General features: G+C 24.9%; 2 protein-coding genes across 3 annotated transcripts in view; one reads left to right on the forward strand and one right to left on the reverse strand.

Annotated features, from left to right (window-relative positions):
• Window positions 1-1,197: 1,197 nt before the first annotated feature.
• LOC114126362 (general transcription factor IIH subunit 1) lies at window positions 1,198-4,366 on the reverse strand. Its single transcript, XM_027990299.2, has 2 exons — window positions 3,720-4,366; window positions 1,198-3,503 (listed from the first exon to the last, which is right to left on the reverse strand). The coding sequence occupies exons 1-2, from the start codon at window positions 3,965-3,967 to the stop codon at window positions 2,090-2,092; spliced, it is 1,662 nt and encodes a 553-aa protein (XP_027846100.1). The 5' UTR covers window positions 3,968-4,366; the 3' UTR covers window positions 1,198-2,089.
• A 406-nt stretch (window positions 4,367-4,772) lies between these two features.
• Window positions 4,773-24,094, forward strand: part of LOC114126361 (small G protein signaling modulator 2-like) — a 34,145-nt gene continuing 14,823 nt past the window's right edge. Inside the window, exons 1-9 of one of the 2 annotated variants that reach the window (XM_027990296.2) lie at window positions 4,773-5,250; window positions 5,597-5,640; window positions 15,136-15,211; window positions 17,003-17,165; window positions 21,093-21,197; window positions 21,437-21,550; window positions 23,333-23,551; window positions 23,632-23,699; window positions 23,769-23,908. In XM_027990296.2, the coding sequence (XP_027846097.1) occupies window positions 5,232-5,250; window positions 5,597-5,640; window positions 15,136-15,211; window positions 17,003-17,165; window positions 21,093-21,197; window positions 21,437-21,550; window positions 23,333-23,551; window positions 23,632-23,699; window positions 23,769-23,908 (948 nt within the window). In that variant the 5' untranslated portion in view covers window positions 4,773-5,231. The remainder of the gene's footprint in view (window positions 5,251-5,596; window positions 5,641-15,135; window positions 15,212-17,002; window positions 17,166-21,092; window positions 21,198-21,436; window positions 21,551-23,332; window positions 23,552-23,631; window positions 23,700-23,768; window positions 23,909-24,094) is intronic. The other variant, XM_027990297.2, reaches the window with a different exon arrangement.

A 24,094-nucleotide genomic window follows, 5' to 3' on the forward strand; every position in this document is an offset into this window, starting at 1 on the left:
TTATCTGTTGCATGAAAAAATAAATCAAAAAACTTTTACAAAATCTCATTGCAAAGTTAACCGATGATAATATGTTTAAACAAAAATGAGTCAGCAAATCCAGGAAACAAAAATTACTTAGCAATATAAATCCGGTGTTCTTAATGAAACACCCTTTATATCAACTTTGTTTTTTTTTTTTGATATTCTAAACTCACAAATTTTATATTATTTCATTTAAATAATAATTTCAAATACTTTGAATATACATAAACAGTGATAGATTCTTAATGCTTAAAATAATGGATTTTATTCTCAGTAAAATATTTAAGAACAATTAGTGAGGTATAAAAATTTACATAATATCCATTACAGGGACCATTACAAAATTAAAATATTTTGAGCATACGACTTTTATCAATTAATATTGAATATATATTATATAATATTTTTCATGGCACAATCAAAAGGTAATTTTTGGCATGAGTGTTCAAAAGGTTTTTCACCCTTGACCTATCAGATTGAGTTTATCCATTTTAATGAATTATGTTAATCATAATTTGCATTGAATTACTTACAAAATTGACAGATCGCGAATCTTGTTAAATTTTCTTAAATATTGTAGGTACAGGTATTTTATTTCAATTTGGATCCGAAGAAGCCATAAACCAGTTTTTAAATTATTTTTGTGATGCCTGCATCATTTAATATGCAAACAAAAATAATATACAATGTACACACTTCTTCTATTGTCTTTCCTCAAGAATCCACTATAATAATACTGGACATTTTACATTTTAACATAGTTTGAGGAGATGTTTATCAATAATAATAGGTATAAACAATAATTTATCAAAGTTTTGGTATAAATAGTGGCTTCCAACGGCCCAGTAAAAACAACCTCTGCTTTACGATTGTTAAGCTACTTAGGTAACTACCATGCAACTAACCGCTCTCTTACTCTTACAGTGATTTGCCATCATTCATTAACTCTGTCCTACAAATCTGACTCGAAATATGATTAATGATGACCAACGACGCTACAACTAAAGTATAATCAAAAACTACTTGTAAAATTATTTCTTCATGTTCTAAATATACTTTTATTCACAAGACTAATTTATGAGATGTATTGCAAACAATATTATTAATCTCAACACAAGTATTTTATTTGAAAACAAACTATTTTCAATTATAAGTGTTTTCATAGAGCTAAAAGATGTTTTAAAATTTTATATTACAATTCACCAATACCAAGTTTAGATACTTTTCTTAATATTCTGAAGTATAAAATCCACCGCTTACAAAATAATTATAACAATAAATTGTATTCTGTAGGTACTAACTATTAGTCATCTATATTAGTTAATAGTTACTATTCAGTTATTATTGAAGGATTTGCCTTTTGTGCATAATATCAACAAATTCATATTTAATGCCTGAATATATGATTAAAGGATAGTACTGGTAGTAAAATAAATGATAATAGGTAATACCTACAACTGTTAACAAGATATCAAAATATAATAAATAATTTTTTGTTATTTAAAAAATATTAACAAAAATAATAATGCATGTATTTTGCATAAATGAAAAACAATTTTACATTGAAATATTTTGGTTAACAATAGATACATTTATAAAATAATTAAAGATTTTTAACTTATACAATAGGAATTGAACAATAAATATTTGTTATCAGTACATTTCTTAAGAATATAATTAAATAATTACAGTCAATTATGTTATGTTTATAATACACACATTATTTGTAATGTTTAAAGTAAATTATATTTCTGTATTTATTTAAATAAATAAAAACATGTTATTTTTTTTATTAAAATTAACCTTGTCTTCTATCCCTTCACCCCTAAATACTATATAGGGTATCAAGCATAGAATATTTTTAAAAGGTGTCTTAAATCTAAATAATTAAATTCTTAATAACTATTGATCGTACATTTTTCATTGATGCAATGGCATCATATAAATTTTTAATAATGATAAATTTATATTTTAAAAGGTTTGATGTTTCTTTATATAATAATGTTCTAATTATGTCTCGTTGCACATTAAATATATAATACAAAAACATATGATGAACTGCTCGTCAAAGAATATTAGGTATTTTTCGTCTGGAATGCCAAACAGAAAATTTATTGTAGGCAGTATGTAACATTAGATTTAAATGATTTGTGAGCTGATTTAATTGACCATGATTAATAATAATTTGGTCTTCAAAAGGCTTAATTTTGGCGTTTTGAAATTTTTGTAAGGAATCATGAGTTTTCATTAGTTTTTCTTCTAATGCAGGTGTTGTTACAGGAAAACATGACCAAAAATGTCTTAATAGTTCTCCTAAAGAAACATACAACTGCCGTAAATCCTTTTCAACTGTAACTGGTACCAACTGAGCTAATGAAGCAGATTCGTCACTAATACCCTTCATTAAACTTCCTCCTGGTGTAAGCAAACCAAGAGTATTAACAGCTGCACTAGGTTCAATTACTTGATTTGAAGTTGACTTGCTCCATTCATAAACATCATAAATAATACTCTTCTGCACTTCCCTTGCTTTAGAAAGTTTGGATGCAGTATTATCATGTTTATGTTCTCTTGTTAAACAATTTACATAGCTTTCTACTCTAGATAATTTCAATTTCTTTTGATTAATATCCAAAGTTTCTGTTTCTGGATTGAGATCTTCAAAATCATTTTTTTCTTGAATTCTCAACCTCTTTAATGAAGTATCTGGTGTACCATTTATATGAGATGAATTAGATGGTACTTTTAAATCATTTCCATTAGGTATAGAGTTTACATTAGATTTTTCACATGTTTTAAGAACCATCATTGAATGTTGATTAAACCGTTTAATAATATTTTCATGAACAATATTTGCCATTGAAGATTTTTCTTCAGATATAGATATTATATTATCATCAGATCCATCATCTTCGATTGATCCAACATAACAATCTGTATTATTTTTAGATAAATCTTTAATTTCATTTTTAAATAAATTATCGTCCAATTTGGCACAGTCATTAAATAAATCTTTTGTACTTCCAGTAGTAATACGGTCTTTATGAAAATAATGGGATTCTAGGAACTTTTGCCAAAATTCTGATTCTGTTAATTGATGTGGTACATATTCTATATGTTTTTGTCTAACTGCTGGATATGTTTTAAAGATACATTGTATGGTATCATTAGATAAATTGAATTTTTTTGTACCATCACTTTTAACAGTAACATTGGTAAGAAAATTATTAGGTACACCAGTTTTTTGAGTAATTACTTTGGATTGAGTAGCTAAATGATAAGGGACATGTTGTGACCAAAATTCTTCGGATGTTATGACATGGGTAATGACTAGGTCTTGATATAGCTGAAAAAGCATACGATTTTCGCCAAGAATACGGCTTTTTTCACCAAATTCTTTGTTTGCTTGTTTTTGATATTTTGGCAATAATTGTTGTATTAAGTCTTTAACTCGATTTCTATCTCGCATAGCTTCACTCCTAATAAACAAAATGTATGGTTAAATTAACTACATTTCTACATTTATCATTAAAATTAATATCAAATTAAAACTATAAATAAAACTATGTTATATTTTTAAATATATTTGTTGAATTAATTGTTTAAATTTAAAGAACAATTATACCTAATATATTCATGATATTTTATTTTCAAAAAATCAGTAGATAAATTATCTTATTATTTTAAAACAGTACCTCTCAGAGTTGGTAAATTGAAATAGTGAAATTGTTTCGTCATGAAACACCAACTGTAATTGAACTTTGTTTTTGAATTCTGATGATATTTTTTGCATTTTAATATCTCTATAATGGTGGCTAATAGCAACAGTATCGCTAGAATTGAGAATAAATGCAACATGTTGACTCATGACATACAATGTCCCATCGCCCTTCTTATGCCGTACTGGCCCCACTTGAAGGAGCACATCTTCTGACGATGTCATTATTACAGTTGATGGGGATCAAAAATTATTTAGTAATTGCTTACTACATAAAATGCTAATGAAATTGTCCAACCAACTTGGAGTTAACAATTGTACAAAAATATACTTGATATCCTGAAGAGTTAATGAGATGATTAAAATGTATTTGACATAATACAGTTTTACATTCAACAGAAATACTTGATATTGATGAAAATCTTAAGTGTTTGTATGTATAAAAAAATAAGAATACACCTGGCTTGGGAAAATGGATTTTATAAAAACCGCAAAGTACAAAACATTGAAGTTGGTACAAGAATGATAATTTTACTTATTAAGAAAATTGTAAAAAAAGAAATTTGAATAAAATAACAAAATTCTCAAATTCCCTAGTATTAAAAACCAACCTTAAAAACAATTGTAAAAAAAACAAATCAGGGACAACCTACCGGCTTCAGTGTAGCCGCGTTAAGAGAACTAATAACTATTATTATACAGCGGGGCGGTCAGTAAGAATATGTATACCACGGTGGATAGTGTTCACAGTAACCACGGTCATAACAAATATACACCGTATTATCACAGACAACCATATATATATTTAACCATATTATACCACCACCATCGAACAACAAACTACAACAACACTACAACTGTCTATATTATACTGGTTATACACCGTCTACACGGCAGTAACCAATCGACGGCTCATTCGATCGGATTCGCTTATCACTGGCGACCGTGGTTACCCTATATAATAATATTACACCACTATGGATTACCCCACCGGTGGCGTCGTAGTCGCCGCTATTTCGCTCACTAAAGTCCACTCCGGTCGGTGGGCGGTCCCCTATCGGTCGTCCACCAGTCCGCCCTCCACCACCGTTTTGTATCTGTTTATGGTGTCGGCTCTTCACGCGACCGACCTCTTTCCTTGTCCGTCCCGTACTCCCGTCGGTCAATCAGTCAGTCCGCCCGTCGCCGCCGCTTCAGTGGTCCGATACGTTCTGCGCGCGACGGTAGGTCGCGGAGTGTTATTTTCTTGTAGTAGTACACTACTACAGATTTTTTCCCTTCCAAAGTTCCACCCTATACAGATGTCAACGTTTTCCAACCGATCGTCGTCGACATTATTACAATTATTAAATATTAAATAGATATCGTACCGACACCATCGAGGAATTAATTAAAAACGTAATTGGTAAATGTCCAAACTCGTCACTACCATCACTTGTTGAATGCTGTAATTTCATCCCTTCTCGTACATCGATCTGTGGTTACTACGATGGACTCGAACAACACCAGTACGTTTTAGACCGTGACATATGGGAAGCTTTTTTTCGATCACCACTCGTGCACACCCACGGCAACGATGGGATCGTGTGGTGTCGAACGAAATATGTCCATAATAATATAATAATAATATTCATATTGGTACCTATAGCTATATAGGGCGTTCGAAAAGTATGGAAATCCGAAATAGATTTAGGTGCCTTATACATAGGTATAATGCGCGTGTATAAAACATACATACGAATTTACGGAAACATCTATCTGCGTACTTTTTGAACACCTTGCATTGCCTATGTACTTTGTACATTCGCTAACATATGGGAATATATAGCAATATTTTTCCTGTTTTTTTTTCAGGTAAAAAGTTCAAGGAGCAACTCATCAAAAATGTGAAGAAAGAGGTACGTGGTATAGATATATGTATACGAAATGCTAGTTATTATTTAAGTTATAATGCAACATGTAGCCGTGTAGGTAATATATATATGTATATATATATATATATAGGTATAGGTACTTATAATATATATAGGTATAGTCGTGTAGGTAATATCTATACCTATTATATATACTAGTGTAGATATTTCGCTATTTAAGTTTTGTACGGCGCATGAATTCGTGTAATATTGTAATAACTACCTATATAAAGTTCAACTTTCGACTCACACTAAATAAATATTGTTTACAGTTCATGTTATAGTTAAAAGTATACATAGGTAGGTATCTAATTTGTGGTTACTATTGTTTTTGGTGCGCAACAGTATGTTGCCGCCCGCCCGTATGTATGTTTAAATTATAATCACAAAATAATCAAATTTTAAATTATAATTTTTGGTGTAGTGGCCAAGATATCAATATATTATCATATTATAATATACCTACTTGCATAATGAGTTAGTCTCTGTGAGGTACTACGATAATTTCTTATTGCGATAAATACAAATTCCCTATATATACTGTAAACTTTTAAAGATTTGACATTTTTACTATATGGTCGCTTTTTTAAGAAAATATACCTCTGTCCGCCAAAAAATAAAACTATTATATAAACCCTATATTATGCTAATTATTATTTATTATATTTACCTATATTATTTAAAAAGTATAAAAATCATTTAACTATAGGCTTAGTTGGGATATAGTTGTATTATAATCAAATTCAACCTCAATACCCAGTTTCAAAATTTAACAGTAGTTATATCATATACAAATATTGATTTACACATCATAAAAATTATTATTTGACGTATAGAAATAATATTCATTTTTATTTAAAGCAAATAACCAACTACATTTTTGGTATCATGTATCATTTTATTTATACAATACGCTATACATGCAACTATATACACATAATTATTATTTGTATATCAAGTGTGTTTATATATTTTCTCCTACCTCATATTTATTTTATATTAGTATAAATATAACTACACTAATTGGCAGGGGTGAGAACATAATTTATTCATTATAAATATTCATTATAATAGTTACAATTATTAAATACCTGCTGAATAATTGATTAAACAAGTATACTTATCAAATATTTTCATACAAAAATAAGTTTCAGTAAGTATACCTACCTACATAGTACAAACTATAAATATATATAATCATTACAACTGTTGAAATTAATTTCTTCATATTTGTATAGATAAATTCATAAAAGGTGTGGGCAAGTGGGTATATCTCTCCTATGTACGTACATTTAGGACATTGCAAGGTATCGAATGGGTCACTATAATGAATATTTTAAATTTTTATTCAATTATATAATATCATTGTTTACGAAAAACGATTTGGCAGACTGTCGGTTAACCTATTTTATTATCTTCTTTGAGATATATAATTATAATATGCCTGTATAATAAATATATAATATATTATATAGTCATAATATGTATATTATATTAAATAGTTAGATTTATTCATTTTTCTATTAATATTTAATTCTATGATAGATAAGTTTATTTTTTCCCGAAAACAGTGCATTTAATATTTACATCATAAATATTAAATGTATTTATTTATATATGTACCATATTATTTTAAGATTTTGAACGAAGTAATGAATGTATTTATTCTACAATGATATGTGTTTTTTTATGTGTGTGGCTGTAAACAGCATAACTAGTCGAAATAATGCTTTAATTTCAAATTTCGGGGGTGGTTTCCGATGGCAAAGTGAATATCCTTGGTGCATTATGAAAAAAGTGGTGCATTATCAAAAGTAAACATTTTACAACAGTTTTCAAAAAAATTGAGAAAAACAAAAAAAAAGTGACGGAAAAACAGGAATTTTTATGCAAAACCAGTTTTTGACCAAATCGATTTTTTTTTATGGTTATGTAACTCAAAAACTAATCACTGTAAATACTTGACATTTTCACCACATGTTTCACCACCTACCGTTATCAATACATGCACAAGTTTTCAAAATATTTTGATTTTTTTTTTAGCTATTTATAGACCACTGAAATTATCGATTTTTCTAAGAATTTTTTTTTGAAGTGTCGATAAAAAAATTTTGGATGGCCAAAAAAACTTGAAAATTTAATACAAGGTTCCTTATGAGTTTTTCTTATTGAAGTTAAAAAAAATAATCGTTAGTCACAATTTTTATTTTTATAAGCGTTTATTATAGTTCAAATTCTTACGAAATATGTCAAAATCACGAAAATTTGCAAGTAATTTTGAAGTTGAAGTATCATAAAATTTTTGTGTTAATATCTAAGGTCAAAAAATTCAACACTAAGTTTTATATAAATTTTCCTTCAAATAACTATAGAGAAAACTCGAAACATCATAATAGGAAAAATGGTATGTTCGTTTGAATTTTAAATATTTACGAAATCGCGTAACGATAATGATTTATCTTCAAACGAAAAAAAATATGATAAGTACTTGAAAATTTCACCAGTTATTTAGATTGGTATTTTCTTTACATAAAAATTTTCAAAATATTTCACTTATTTTAATGCTATTTATAAGCAAGGCCATATTTACGACGCACGGACAAAATAGAAATTTGTCCTGGGTCCACCGGTGACTATCACAAACTATGTATTTAATATGTTAATGTAATGCGTAGGTAATATATCATTTTGTTGAAATAAAAATTTATTTTTTATTTTTTCCTGGGCCATATATATTTGGTAAATCAGGCTCTGTTTATAAATATATGATTTTATAAATATCGACAAAAAAAATTTGGCCGAATCAAAATAATTGAAAATTTAATACTAAGTTCCGCATAACTTATTTTTATAGTGGTTTAAAAATTATAAGAGTACATATAAGCACAATTATTTTTATCAGCTTTTGAAGTTCAAATATTCACAAAATTCTTTAAAATCATGAATACTTGCAAGTTAATTTGTAGGTATAATTCATAAAATTTTTTGTATAAGTAGTTAAGAGTTGAAAATTGAATACAAGATTTTCCATAAGTTTAGCTTACAATAATTATAAAAGAACTTAAATGTTGGTGTATTCAGGCCATTAAAACATAAACCACCTTTTTCACCAATCACTGGATATTATATTCTATAGAGACCTAGGCTGACAAAACATCTTCGTTCAGAATATTTTTTTGTACACAATGATATCTATCATTGGATTCAAATTTAACACTCCGCCTATATAATGTATATTAATTATCCACACGGCACCTAATGCACTATGCACAGCAGAGCGCACTAACCCGCACTTATCTGATTTTTTTAGTATTAACTTTTGAGTCTATACACAATAATTTTACCGTAATACAGACATACAGTGTGGATATATATAAAGGTTCATAGTATACGTATAGATATAATATATTAATATTAATTTACGCATATGTTGAATACATTTCATCATGTATATAGTTAAGTTAATAATTTACATAAAATATTTTTGAATTACAACAAAATAATAATAACATTGTTATTCATCATTAAAATATGTAAATGTTAACTTCAAATATCTATAGGTACAAAACAATGTGATTTTATAAATTTTTAAGTTTTTTAGTTCCAGAATGAATTATTTTAGAAAAACATTGTACTACATTTCAAACTTTTCCTATATAATTTAGATATTTTATAAATGTTATTATTACTACGGTTTTAGGCACTTTTTGTAAAAATTTGAATCTAAAATTTATATAAAATATAACTTTTGTGGAACTTGTATTAAATTTAAAACCCAAACTAAAACAATAAAATCGAAAGTATTTCATAACTATAAATAAATGAAAAAGAGTCAAAACATTTCGAAAATTACCTATACCACATTTTAAATTACAACAAAATATGAAAAACTATTTGAAGAAATAGTTATTTTACTGGTGAATTTCGTAAACATTTGAACTTCAAATCGCAGTTATAAAAAATTAATGTAATTCCAGTAACTTTGTTATTTTTATTATAGGTAGAAATATTAATGAGTAATATTTTATTACTTTTTCAAATTTTAGATGTCTATAAAAAGAAAAATGTTCAGAAACTACAAAATATTTAATTTCGAGGTTAATCTGTCAACATTTTGACGAACCTTGATCTACTTTTTTAAAGTATATAAATAGTTCCAATTTGATGTCCAAGATTAATGTTGAAAATTAAATAATTTTATCGAGTTTTTATTGTGTATACGTGCCCATCATAATAGTCCATGGCACACACACTCGCAAACTCGTATATTATTATTGTAAAATCAACATTATATCATCGTTCCACTCTGAAACTAATAAAAAATTATAGTGTAAAAATCGTAATTTTTAATATTATTTATAAATTATCTATATCGTAGAAAAAGAATGGTATCCACTTTTGAGTACATGTTATTAAAATTAAATAATATATAGGTAATAAATATAAAATATATATGTATAGTAATTTGTTTTTTCAAGAATTTAACAGTTAATAACAAAAAAATTATCATTTTTGATATTTTTTAACTGTCTTAAGTAAAGTTATATAGGATTGTTGTAATTTTTCAAGTTTACACACTATTTTTAACTTTCAACAAAATAATTTACAAATCATTGTTTTTGATAAAATTTTACCTCTAACTCTCATCAAAAAATGGTCAAACAATTTTGATATTTTTCAACTGCTATCAAAACAATTTATACTAGATTAGAACCTGGCACCTGCAGTATATATCATTTGTATTACATTATATATTTAATTTCTTTAATATTATTTTATAAAGACCAATAATTAATATAAGTCAACATTTCAAATATTAATTATAATACTAAATGAAAAATGTCAAAGTATTTTGAAAATTGGATTATGTTCAACGTTCAATTTATGTAATGTTAATATAAAAAGTCTGTAATAAGGCATAATTTCTTTCAGAATTACCTATATAATTTAAAAAAAACTAAAAGGATTCTTATTTAAAATGTTATTATAAGTTTTCATGTTTCCTCCGCTTTTTATTATACACTTTTCTAATTCTTAAGAAAAGTGGAAATATATATACCACCTTAAAGTTGAAATTTAAAACAAATTATCTGCGCAAAAACGTTATATAATAGACTTCATTTCGTATACATTGTTGTAACTGTATTGCTCCACTCAGAATATATAAAATATATTTATTATTTCATAATATAATATATATATATTATATATGTAGGTACACCTAAATGTAAAAAAAAATAGATTTTTCTGTAGTATAATTTTAATAATTTTAACATTACAGGTAGTTACTCAAAACCTGTTTAAACAATACTTTATTATTGCTTTAATTTATTGTTTTCAAATTGATTTATTAAAACCCATATTTTAAAATTATTTTTTAATCTGCGTGTAATACGTTTTTATGGCATTTATGTACATAGTTTGTATAGATAGGTACTATGATAGTATGATGAAAGAAGTTCTGTTATCTGTCTATACTCTATATAGTCTTCACATAATATTATGTATATTATGTATATATTATATAGGTTTACACATAACATACAACCTACACAGGGGCATGCCTAGAATCTTGTTTTAGAGGTGGTTTTAATTTTTTAACTTTATAGTATATAACATTTACAATTATAGAGTTTCATTTTTATCTTTTTTTTTGTAGTAAAATATTTATGAATAAAATTATATTTTACTGTGAATGTATAATATCTTATAATAAATATTTTTATTTTATAAAAAAATATAGGTTAAAAATTAAGAAAGTCAATTTGGAGGTGGTTTGAACCTCTAAAACCATCCCCTGAGCACACCCCTGTATAACCATATGTATACTTTAGACTAATTTGAAACTATTTAATTATAATGATTTATAATCTATACAGCTACAATAGTGTATAGAACAGAAATGGAGACTAAAGGGTATTAGCTCCTTTTTTAAACATGTTAAATTTGTATAAATTATATTTATACGTATTATATTACACTCACATATACCGAGTGTTTCTAGAAATAGGGTACACTTTATCACTCATCATTGCCCTTTTAATATTTTTCCCACTATATAATGACATCTTTTCACACCCCCAAAAAAGACTGAAGTCAAGACACCCTATTTGGAACATGAAATTCCCGACAGAATCAATACCCGAGGTGTGGAAAAACCGTTGGAAAGATTCAGGAGTGCAAAACTTAACATTGATCGCAAATCCAATGGAGAGAGTTCCGGGTTTCAGTCTGCCTCGACACATTTGGACAGCTTTAAACAGAGTTAGGACTAATCAGGGTAGATGTAAAAGTCTCCTATACAAATGGGGCATGACCAATTCTCCCTTATGTGATTACGAAGCAGAACAAACAATTCAACATATCATTGAAGAGTGTCATAATACTAATAGTTCATTGGCAGCATAGCAAGACTGCACAAAGCTGAAGAAGATGCAGTAGTATGGATAAGCAACCTGGAGATACGTTTGTAAAGGCGTCTATAATAACAACCTGAGTAATAATATTCCATGTGGAATTTGTCATCCCTTTAAACACTAGATATAATATCTGTAGTTATACCTTGTTACGTTGTTGTTTTATTTTGTTAATTATTTACTTGCTGTTAACATACTTATACTTGTACTTATGCACAGTTAAATTTATATTTATACCTGCTAACTATTTATCTATATACTTATTTATTTATTTATACTAATATTCTTTTAAAAAAAACCCCATTTACATACTTAATATTTTATTTTTTGTTACTTTATAATGTAAGTTAGGATATTATAGCCAATGTCATATAGGTATGCAAAATAAAATAAATAATAATATTTTTCAATTCTGTTTGCGGGACATTAAACTACATTTATAGATCATAAATTCCTATGAGTCAAAATTTTTTTAACTCAAGTATTGTACGCATGCGCAACAAAAATTTATTTTTTTTAAATGGCAACCCCTATTTTAAATATCATTTTCGGATTGATCAATTTTTTTGAAGTGATTTTGATGTATTAACTTGTATTGTAAACTCAAAATTAGCTAAATTAGAGCTAAAAGTATAGTTTTAAAATCTTATTAAATTTGAATATTTTTTTTAAAATTGTAGTTACATATTATTTCTTTCTAAACACAGTGATGTAATCAAAATTATTTTTATTAAAGTAATAAATTATAAATTCAATAAATTGTTCGAAAGTCCCTCCGTTGTGTAAAATCGTAAGTATCAAATTGATATTCAAACATTTAAACATTCATTTTATTTCTAATTGTACGTATTTTTTTTTACATCAGAATTAGAATTAGGCATCTATTAAAATAATAATGACTTTTGAACAGTTTATTAAATAGTAAATGATGTAATTTCTGTAAATTAAATTGTAAATAAAAATTTATAGTATTGTTAAATAAAATAAAATAGAAATTTAGAATTTTATTTCTTAAAAATACATGTTTAAATTATTTCATATCGTAATATGCGTAACATTAAAATGAAACAATTATGCATAAACAGCAAATAATTTATTACTTTAATATTAATAATAATTTTGATTACATAACGGCGTTTAGAAAGAAATAATAAGTACAATTAAAAAAAAGTAGGTCATCGCATTTCGGTGATGGATATTTGTCCATCGTCCCTTCGGTCCTCAGACAGGATAGTGTAATTTTACTGTAGGTATTCGATTTGAATGCAATATGATTGCATTCGTTAAAAAACGATTCTGAGCGGACGAGGGGATCTTTTTTATTTAATTTTATTCGTTTCTATGGTGATAAATAAAGCCATAATTATTTTATATTACATAATCGTAAAGTTGTACATTTTTTCTCCTTTAACCGCTTTTATTTCGAGTATTATTTCGAAAATCGAAAAATGACCTCTCTAAAGTACCAGCTCAAGAACATTACCTTCCAGAAAATATGTTACACTTGGATTTTTGAGCAATTTTAGGAGGAGAAAAAGTGTTTACATAATAAAAAAGAAATAAACATCATTGTAAACCAATACATTCCTCGCTCCGCTCCGCTCAGAATCTAAAAATCTAAAAATATTCAAATTTAATAAGATTTTAAAACTATACTTATAGCTCTAATTTAGCTAATTTTGAGTTTACAATACAAGTTAATACATCAAAATCACTTCAAAAAATCGATCAATCCGAAAATGATATTTAAAACAGGGGTTGCCATTTAAAAAAAATAAATTTTTGTTGCGCATACGTGCAATACTTGAGTTAAAAAAAATTTGACTCATAGGAATTTATAATCTATAAGTGTAGTTTAATGTCCCGCAAACAAAATTGAAAAATATTAAAAGGGCAATGAGTGATAAAGTGTACCCTGTTTCTTGGGACACGCGGTATTATATATATATAATATATTATATACAAATATTACAATTCAGGTTTATCTTAGAATCCATAAGTTTAAAACATAAAATTGTTAATATTATTATTATTATAAAATCTTATTTACTTATTATATATATAATATATGTAATAAAATTATTATTAGCTATAGGCTATAACTACGAACAAATCTTGTAAATTTATGAAGTTATTTATTATATCAGTGTTTATTAATTATCTTGTTAGTTTCAGTGACATCACAATTATAAATGTTTCATTCTTTATTCTTTAATAGTTATATAAAATGTAAATTGTATAATTTGACAACTATATTTTACTTTTTAGGTATATACTTTGATCAAATTTTTAACTGCAATTAGTTTTCTTGTACAACTATTGTATATTGAATGATCTACTAAAATGCCTAATAAAGTGTCATTATATTTTAACCGTATTATAGATATACAGATTTATATTATGAAACTATTGATTATTATTGTTTTTTTTCAACAAGAATATTTAAAAGTTGTATTGAACAAAAACAATTTTATTTTAATTCATCCTGTGTTATGTACACCTACTTATACCTATTTATACTTTTTATACATATACTATATATTTTAATTTTTAGGAATAATTATAAACATTTTTAATTCCTCTAATATATAATATTAATATAGGTAGGTACTTATGACTTATAAGTTATTTATAATACATAAGTACCTAAAATATATAATAAAGTTTTACACTCCCAATAAAAAAATGCTATGGTTGCGCTCTTGCTCATCATATATATATATTATATATATATTTCTAATAACGAGTTTTTCAAATAATAATTTCTATAATTAGAGCTCTATTAAAATTAAAAACATATTTTAATTTTTCATTCAAATATACAATATTAATATCCTAACTATAAAAATTATTAAATAATTTTACTGATTTTGTTGAAAGAAATTTTTTATTTAAAATATGTTCTTAATATTATATTAAACATATTATACATATTTTCTTAATTTCTGTGAACTGAGTTTTTGTGGAAAAAGTGTACATTACTATTACTTTAAAGTTATAAATAATAATAATAATTTAAAACAGTTGAAAAACATTTTCATTTATTATTTAATATATACAACAGGTGAAACAAATAATGGAAGAAGCAGTAACTAGGAAGTTTGTACACGAAGAAAGTGGCTCAATTACATCTCTTTGCGGTAGTGTATTTACAATAAACTATTATTTTTTTAATATAAATTGTAAAAATAAAATTCTTTAAATATATATATACCTATATTGTTAGAAATTACTATCTAAATAAATTAAAGTTTTAAATTTAAGCTTATATAAACTTGAATTTATCTAGTAGGTATCTTTATACATTTAAAATACTTATTGATATAAACAACTAGACAATTAAAAAAAAAAATTAAGGTAATCCCTGACCTACATCTTATGTAATATATATATTATATGTATATGTAGGGGAAGGCGGGGCAGAACCGTACTACTATAACTTTTAAGCACTGTAGAACTTACACAATTTTAAGAATTTGAAATTAGAATGTGTTATTAAATTACAAATATTGTTATAGCTTTAATAATATTTAAGCATTTTTAAAAAAATTTAACATCGACTTAAAATAAAATCCAAATTTTTAAAGTACTTAAAATTACGATTTTTCCCCATATCGAGATGATACACAATATCCTTATTAAAAAATGTCAAATAACACAAATTATTGTTAAAAAATTTATTTTTTATAAAATAATTATGATTTACATTAACCTATATTATATACAAATTACAAGTATCATAAGCGTTCGCACACAGCGGTGAGAGGGGATATGGAGTAGAGATTTATTTTATAGGTACTGTTATAGTGATTTTCATGTTTAACTGATATTTAGTTTTGATAAATATTTTTATTTTTGACTCATTATCATTGTATAGACAGCTTGCATAATGGCATACGTTTTTTCCCCACAGTAGTAGGTGGCTTTAAATTAACAGTAATTAAGTAAAAAGTAAAAACAATCCAAATTATATTATTTAATAATCTGTACTTATTTTTTTGTAATTTAAAACGATTTTTGTACAAACCAAAAAAGATTAATTATGAAAAATTGTAATTATGATATGTGAAGAAAAAAATGTGTATTTTACAATAAACATACGGTCATGGATAAATAAACATTAACATTTTTTTTTCTATCTTGACTCGATGTTCAGAAAACCTTACTATACGGTTTTGCCTCTCGTACGGAACTATATACTCCGCTTTCCCCTAATTATATTTAAACCTATACATATATACAGTTAAAAAATGTTGCTTAAAATCATTTTTTAAATATTTTATGATTGACTATATTTAATTAAGGTTAAAAATATTATAAAATTCTATATGTTTTTTACAAAAATGAATAAATATAGGTATGTTTTATATTTCACGACTCACATTCACACCCATCAACACTACAATCTGTGTTTTGTTATTTTTTATTTTTATATAGCAAAAATTGATATAGTTTTATATTTGTATAAAATATAATAGCTATATACCTATAGTTATTATGTACCTACTGTAGCATCAAAATTAATTTTTCAGCAATCGGCATAAATTTCGATTTTAAGTCAAAATGTATAATATAGCCAATAGGTACTGTGCAAGTACCATAACTACTTTATATTATATCGGTATAAACATTGTATAATAAACTTAGCTAATTTTCTATTTATAACTTATATTATACCTATATATATTACAAACTAGTACGTAGGTACTATACAGGTATATAATTTAACAATACTATAAGCTGTTGCTGCAGTAGGTTGTAGACATCTAACGTAAATATTATGCTTGTTCATTTTTATTTATACATATAGTAATTAATTATAAAGTTATATACTTCGAATAATTTAACTAGAGAATTAGTAGTTTGGATAAAAAAAAATAATACAAATACATTTTTGATAAAAATATAATAAATATTAAATTGTTATATAGCTGCTGTTGAAGCATGTCTATCCCAAGGATTGAGGCGAAGAGCATTAGGATTATTTAAAACTAGTTCAACAACAGCATTATTACATAAAATGGCGAAAAATTTTGAACCTGCCTCCATAATTAGTCAGAAGGTTCAAGAAATGGAAAACATTGACCCAAATAAGTAAATATATATTTTTTCTTAAGTGTTATATTTTTAATATTTTTTTACTATTTAATTTTATTAATTTAGATTTAAGTATTTATAGTTATAATATTTAAATGCTTTAGAATTAAGGAGAAACATCGTTATGGTAAATAAATTATACATACAAAAAAAAAAAAAAAAATGCTGCAATAATAGGTACATTGTTGTAATTTTTTTTTCGCCAATTTCAGGTTAATATTTTTCAATATTTTACTATATGACTTATTTTTGTTTAAACAAAAAATACTTTCTGGAACTGGTATTATATTATTAGTGATCTTCAGTTACATTGTACTTAATACTCATAAGTTTTTTTTTTTATTGTTTATAATTCAATAATAATAATAATTAATAAACAATATTTGGTAGTTGGTAAATAATAGTAATATAACATTTTACAAAATTAATATAAATAACTATACAGGCTATAATATCATAAGTGATATGTCATAACTCATAACTCAAAATGATTAATAATTTTTGAATTTTTTGTTTTTAAACAAAAAATATAAAAACATTTATTTGATTATAAAATTATTATGTGTTATAATTAATTAAATATTTTATTATCGCTTTATATGTTATCAATCGTTATATATTTTCCAGTCACCTAAATAATTCAATGAAATAATGATTAAGTACTTCCGTTTTCTTTATCATATTATGTATCATTTATAGATTATAAATCATACTACACAGTCGTAATTAAAATCTAAATTATATTAAATAAATCCATTAGACATTCGTGCATTGTAACAGCTAGGAGCGGATAGGGCTATTTTATGTTGTCAGGAATTAAATTTAAGGGCCAAACATTTTTTCGCTTGGAATGCATTTATATAAAACAAGTGCGTATATTCTTACTCTCATATTGTTTTATTTTTTTATAAAAGTATTCAGTCATAATTAATACATTAGTTTTTTTTTTTATAGATCACTTTAAGCAGCAACCTTATCAATAATATTATTATTGTTAATTTTAGTTAACATTTATTTTTCAATACTCATTATTCATCAACATAATTAAGCTTTCTAAATGATCTTGTGACATTGAAAAGTTGAATTGAAAATTTTTTGTAATAGACGTTATTTTTACTTCTTTACCAGTTACCACGATCATATTCTAAAAATATATGATACTACAACATCATTATAAAAATAATAGTATAGAATATAGCTAATTATTAGTATATTATATTTAATAATCATTTATATCCATAATATATTAATATACATAACATACTATAGAAAACGTACTACAATTGCACATGTATTATTAACGTAAAGCCGTAAACAGTATTTATTTCATTATTAATCATTTACCAAATACCTGCAAAAAAAATAAACTGTTTCCAAATTGTAAATAGTTCGGTATTATAATTATATTAATAAGTAGAACTCGGATTTTAATGCATATTCTTATTTTTCTTGTATAAATGCTTTTTTTTTTTTTTGCTTTTACAGTTATTTTAGCTGTAGAATTTTTATATATTTATTATGCTACTATAGTATTAATAAAAAATTGAATTAATAAGAAACGTAAAAACTCAGAATGCAAACTCGGCATTAAATGTTTATATTGATTTATTATTATTTTCGTTATCAGCTTGTTTATTAAATGTATTAAAGTATTGAACGTATAGATTTTTTAAAACAATCGTGTGCTTTTTAATATGCTTATATTATGTTTTAAAATTCTAGCTCTATTAATTAGTAATAACATTTAAAATATAAAATACCGTGTTTTAACTTGGGGTCCCATAATTTAAGTTGGAAAATCTGGATTTACCGATTGGCCTATCCGCCTCTACATTGTAAGACGCGCCATTGGTTTACGCGTTTTTGGGATTTAGAAAAGAAATATTTTTATTTACAATTATTTCATATTATTGGTATGTACTTTATTTATTATATTTGTGCATATAAGCTTACGTGTGGAAGTTTAATTAAATGATAATTAAAAACAGATTTGGTGAAAAAAAGAGTTTATAAATGCAAAACTGGTTTCCTAAAACATCATTTTTTTTTTTATTAATTAGCATTTTAAAACCAATGTATTCATCGTTCCGCTTTGTATTTAAATAAAAAAAAATGTATATACCTATTTTAAAACCTATATCTAAGCGATTTAGGAATGGAGCACTCGTTCAATATTTAAAAACTATAATAAATAGGTTTTTTTTTAAATTATATTAAATTTAATATTTAATTTATAAAATTTTAAGTTTATAATAACATATTGTTATGCTTACATAAATTATGATAACACCTGTATTTTTAGTTTATACTATTTATTGAAATTAAAAACTATATTATACTCTGTTTAATAACATTTTATTTTAATAAAATTTAAGTATTTTATCTATTTCCCCACTCTTGTTTTGGTGATTATTCATCTGAAACAATTAGATTTAACAATTAAATTTAAACCTGACCCGACCCGTAATACACTAATTCCAATACTTTATTCTATAGTACCTATTATTCGTGGTTTTCAATAAAAAATTGTATGGTTTCTACTAAAAAATTATTTTATTATTTTTTTAGTTTTCATCAAAATTATTTTTTAAATGTTTTATGTTATAATACCAGCTTGTTATAATTTATAATTCTGCATGTTTTTAAAGCCAAAACACTAAATTAATTTAGAATCTTCAGAATTTTTTCCAGAGGACTTATGGAAGTTTTATTATGTAGGACGTAGGTACTATAATAATCATATAGGTACATATTCTTATTATATTATTGTTAATCGCGCCGTTCCTGATTTATGAATTTTTTTCTGTACAATAGAAATTATAAAAATAGAAAGAATAATTTTTGATTTACTTATGTATTTTATTTTTTTTTGCAGAATAAAGAAAGATAATAATATATATATATATATATATATAATATGTATAGGTTTATTTTATCTTTTTAAGTACTTACTACTTTTTAAGTATCATAAATTGGATAAACATGTATAATATTATTTAATGACTTTGAATTGTAAAAGGTTAAATTGTAAAAAGTAAAACGCCAAATAACAAAAATAAAAAAACATTTATTTTTGACAGTACCTATAAAAATTAAAACAGTTTTTTTCAAAAATGTTTCTAATGACTTCAGTAATAATACTAAAATAAAAAAATTCCGATAAATAAATAAATGCGTGTTTGCCTTTAAAAGAATCATTCTGTTTATATGTATAATATATGTATATTTTTCTATATGTCACTCATTTTATAGAACTATACCATTAGAACTATTAACCAAGCAATGTCACCTCCATTTTTAATTTAATAATGAATTTATTCTAATTCTTAAAATTTTAAAGTATATACTTAAAGACCATATTTTTAAATTTTTGAGAGAATTTGTACTATTATATGCATTATCCTGTGGCAATAGGTACAAAACATCTGTTTTGAAGAAATCCACTTTTTTACTTAAATTTATTTAGTGGATATATATATATTTTTTAAATGTACCTAAATAAATTTTGAACTGGTAGTTTTTAAGTTATTAAAATATATATTTATATGAAGAATTATAGGCCTTAGTGCCTTACTTTACAAAAATATAGAACTTAAATAACTTCATTATAGAAGACGAAATAAGGGTGAATATTCTTGGTGAATGGTATCCTGCATAATATTAAAATAACATCATATTTCGAATAAGTACTATAGATATACTATATACTATATAAATATAATAATTACTATGTTTTATAATAATTAATAATATACTAAAAAATATATATATGTAATTATTCTTGTTACAAAATTTTTTTTATAAGATTTTATATTTTACTTGATAAATGCAAGTAGTTTAAAATTTTCTATAGTTATTGAAAATTATATTCTGTTTTTAGTCTATTCTTCGTATTTGTTTTGATAAAGAGACCCTATTTTTCAGACCAATAATTCTAAGACGTGATTCAATGGCCTCACCAAGAATTTGCCCATCGTGCATTTTAAATAGAAGAGGTTCATTAACTTGGTTATTATTTAGCAATGAAAAGTAAGCCTCAAATTATTATGTACCGAGTAAAAATTTTACATTTTCTTTAAAATAATAAAATAAACTTTATAAATTTACAATAAATACATAAGTGAAATTATAGGAATTATAGGCATATTTAATATGTTTTATCCTTCATAAATAGTACAGTTAAATTACAAAAATATATCCAGTCTGTGAAAATACTCTTTTTATTCAATATTCCATAGTATTTTATAAAACCAGACCATATTTTTCAGATCTGTAGTAGTTTCTCCTTTTAGAAGAAGCAGTAGTTTAACCCCAGCACGAATTTGTACATGCACGTTAAACCGAAGACGTTCATTGACTTGGTTACTATTTGGCAATGATAAGTAAGCTTAACAAACTTTATGTAACAAAAAATAAATATTTTAATTTTTATAAAAATAAACAAACATTTATAACTTATAACTACTTTACTACTATAATAATTAATAACTAATAACATAAAAATGATAATAAATGCATTATAAAACCTAAACATTTATTATAGTTTATCTATACTTATATTAATAAAATACATATTTTAGTAACTGTATAGTCATATATTATAGATCAATAGATGTCAATTTATTAAATATACACAAATCGGTTAAATCACGATCAAAGTAGACAGATAGTCTGTGTATAAATGTTATATTATTGTGGGTCTTAAAAATATATAATAATACCTAATAGCTATAATATAAACGTAAATTAAATATACGTACTGTTATTGCTCATTTTGTGTCTTCTACATGTATTATCGATTTATCTTAACGGGTTTCACCTTATATATTGTTGATATCAGCTTTTTATTATTTACTTTACATAGTTAGATACTTATGTTGTATTTTAGTCATGAAATAAATATTGTTGTGTACAAATTATAAATGTATTATTATTTATAGGTAGTCTATGTCCTGCAGTATACGTCTATTTTTATATTATAAAAAATAATTGTTAAATTATACCTACTGTCAGCAGGATACTAATAATAAACTAAAATATAATATTTATTTTTAAATTTTTATAATACAACATCTTAATAGATATTTAGGTATTATTTAAATAACTATTCCACAGAAGCGCGGATTTAAAGGTAATGTGAGAAATTCTGTAAAATATTCGATTGGATTTTTTATTATATTACACTTATTTTAATAATACTTGGTCGATCGCAATTGAAGTTCGTCGCAAAATGGGCAAAGGTTAAAGATAGGTTAATTAAAAATAAAAGAATTTTAAAATAATATTGTGAATTAAACTTAATTTACCTATTATATATCTGCTGCAAGAACAAAACCCTCTTCGAAAATATTTCCTATACCTATATGCCCATGGTCAGAACAAACTATAGGTGTCGACGAACTGGAAATATACTAGAAAATTACATAAAATGTGCCAGATAGATAAAGAAAACCCTTTACCCGTTAGCTCCCCGTATATTGCGGAGATCTCGACTTTCAAAGAAATGTTAGAAATGTTGTTTTTTTTTAATCATCATGTATTGAATAAATCAATGTTATAATGCCTTATATATATATATAATATATATTCTATAAAGTGAATCAGGCATGTTTAAAAATATATAATTAAGCACCGTTACTATAAAGCCTGTTGGGAAAATTTGAGTATACCCTATATTTGTAGACTGAATCCGTCTCTATATATTGCTACATAGAATATATGCATAACTATTGCAGGTAAAGACGGAAGAAATATTATTTATTATTATTTCTACTTATTTAATTATACACACAGTAGGTATAATATGTTTACGCTAAAACCTACCACTAAATATTTTAGCGGGATAATCTTGTATTTAAATGAGAGTTCGAAGAGATGAAAAGGATTTTTTGTATTTAGTGAAAATTTCAAATTTTTTACACTTGGTGTTTGTATGCGCAACAATACCTAATTTTTTAAATAGCTCCGTTAATTCTTTCTTTACAGATTCAGGTGGACTATTTATTTCAAACAAATTTTGTATAAAAATTTGTTTTTTGATAATTAATAGGTACCTCTTAAGTCTTAAGCATTAACTTATAGCATACCTAACTATATTTATTATTTAATGTCTAATAATTGTATATTTTTATTTTTCTGATACATTTATTAATTTATATATTTAGTAGTGATAGCTGTGCAACTAGAGCTGCATCTGTGAACAGCACATTAACTAGTAGTATAACACTTCCAAATGTCCATCCACCACCTTTGACCAAGAAAAATTCAGCTGGTAGTGGTTTGGGTCCTACATCTATTACTCTTCCTAAGTACTTATGGATTCGCCTGGCGTTGTTTGAAAAACTTTTAGCTGTGATAATTGATCATTTGGTTCAAAATTGCAGGTGAATAGTTAAATTAGTTAATAAATGTGTATAAATAATTAATTTTCCTAATTAATAAAATAATAAAAAAAAAATTTCAGCAAATATTACGAAAAAGATTCTTTAGTAGCAGATCCAGATTATGGAAGCATTTTAAGTTCATTACTAGGTAACTTAAAATATTTATTCATTACTACATTACATTATTGTTTCTTAATAAACAATTTTTTGTGTTTAGTTGGACCGTGTGCTTTAGATTATTCTCGTACAAAATCACATGATCAATTCTGGACAGATCCGCCTGCCGATGAATTAGTTCAAAGACATCGTATATCAAGCGGCTACCATACGTCTCCACCATGTCGTACTCCAATAAATGTATGCTGTATTTAGATTATTTTATTCATAGAATATTCAAAATTTTTAAGAAAGTAATTGCAAACATATATTTACTGTAACTGTTTTTCCGACAAGCTATATGTAGAATAAACTTAGCTTCTTTACTTCTGCCACTGCAGTGTCTTAGACTAAAATTAAAATAAATCACTATAAACACATCGTGAT

Source organism: Aphis gossypii, chromosome 3, assembly GCF_020184175.1.
Source record: "Aphis gossypii isolate Hap1 chromosome 3, ASM2018417v2, whole genome shotgun sequence".
NCBI classification, from domain to species: Eukaryota; Metazoa; Arthropoda; class Insecta; order Hemiptera; family Aphididae; genus Aphis; species Aphis gossypii.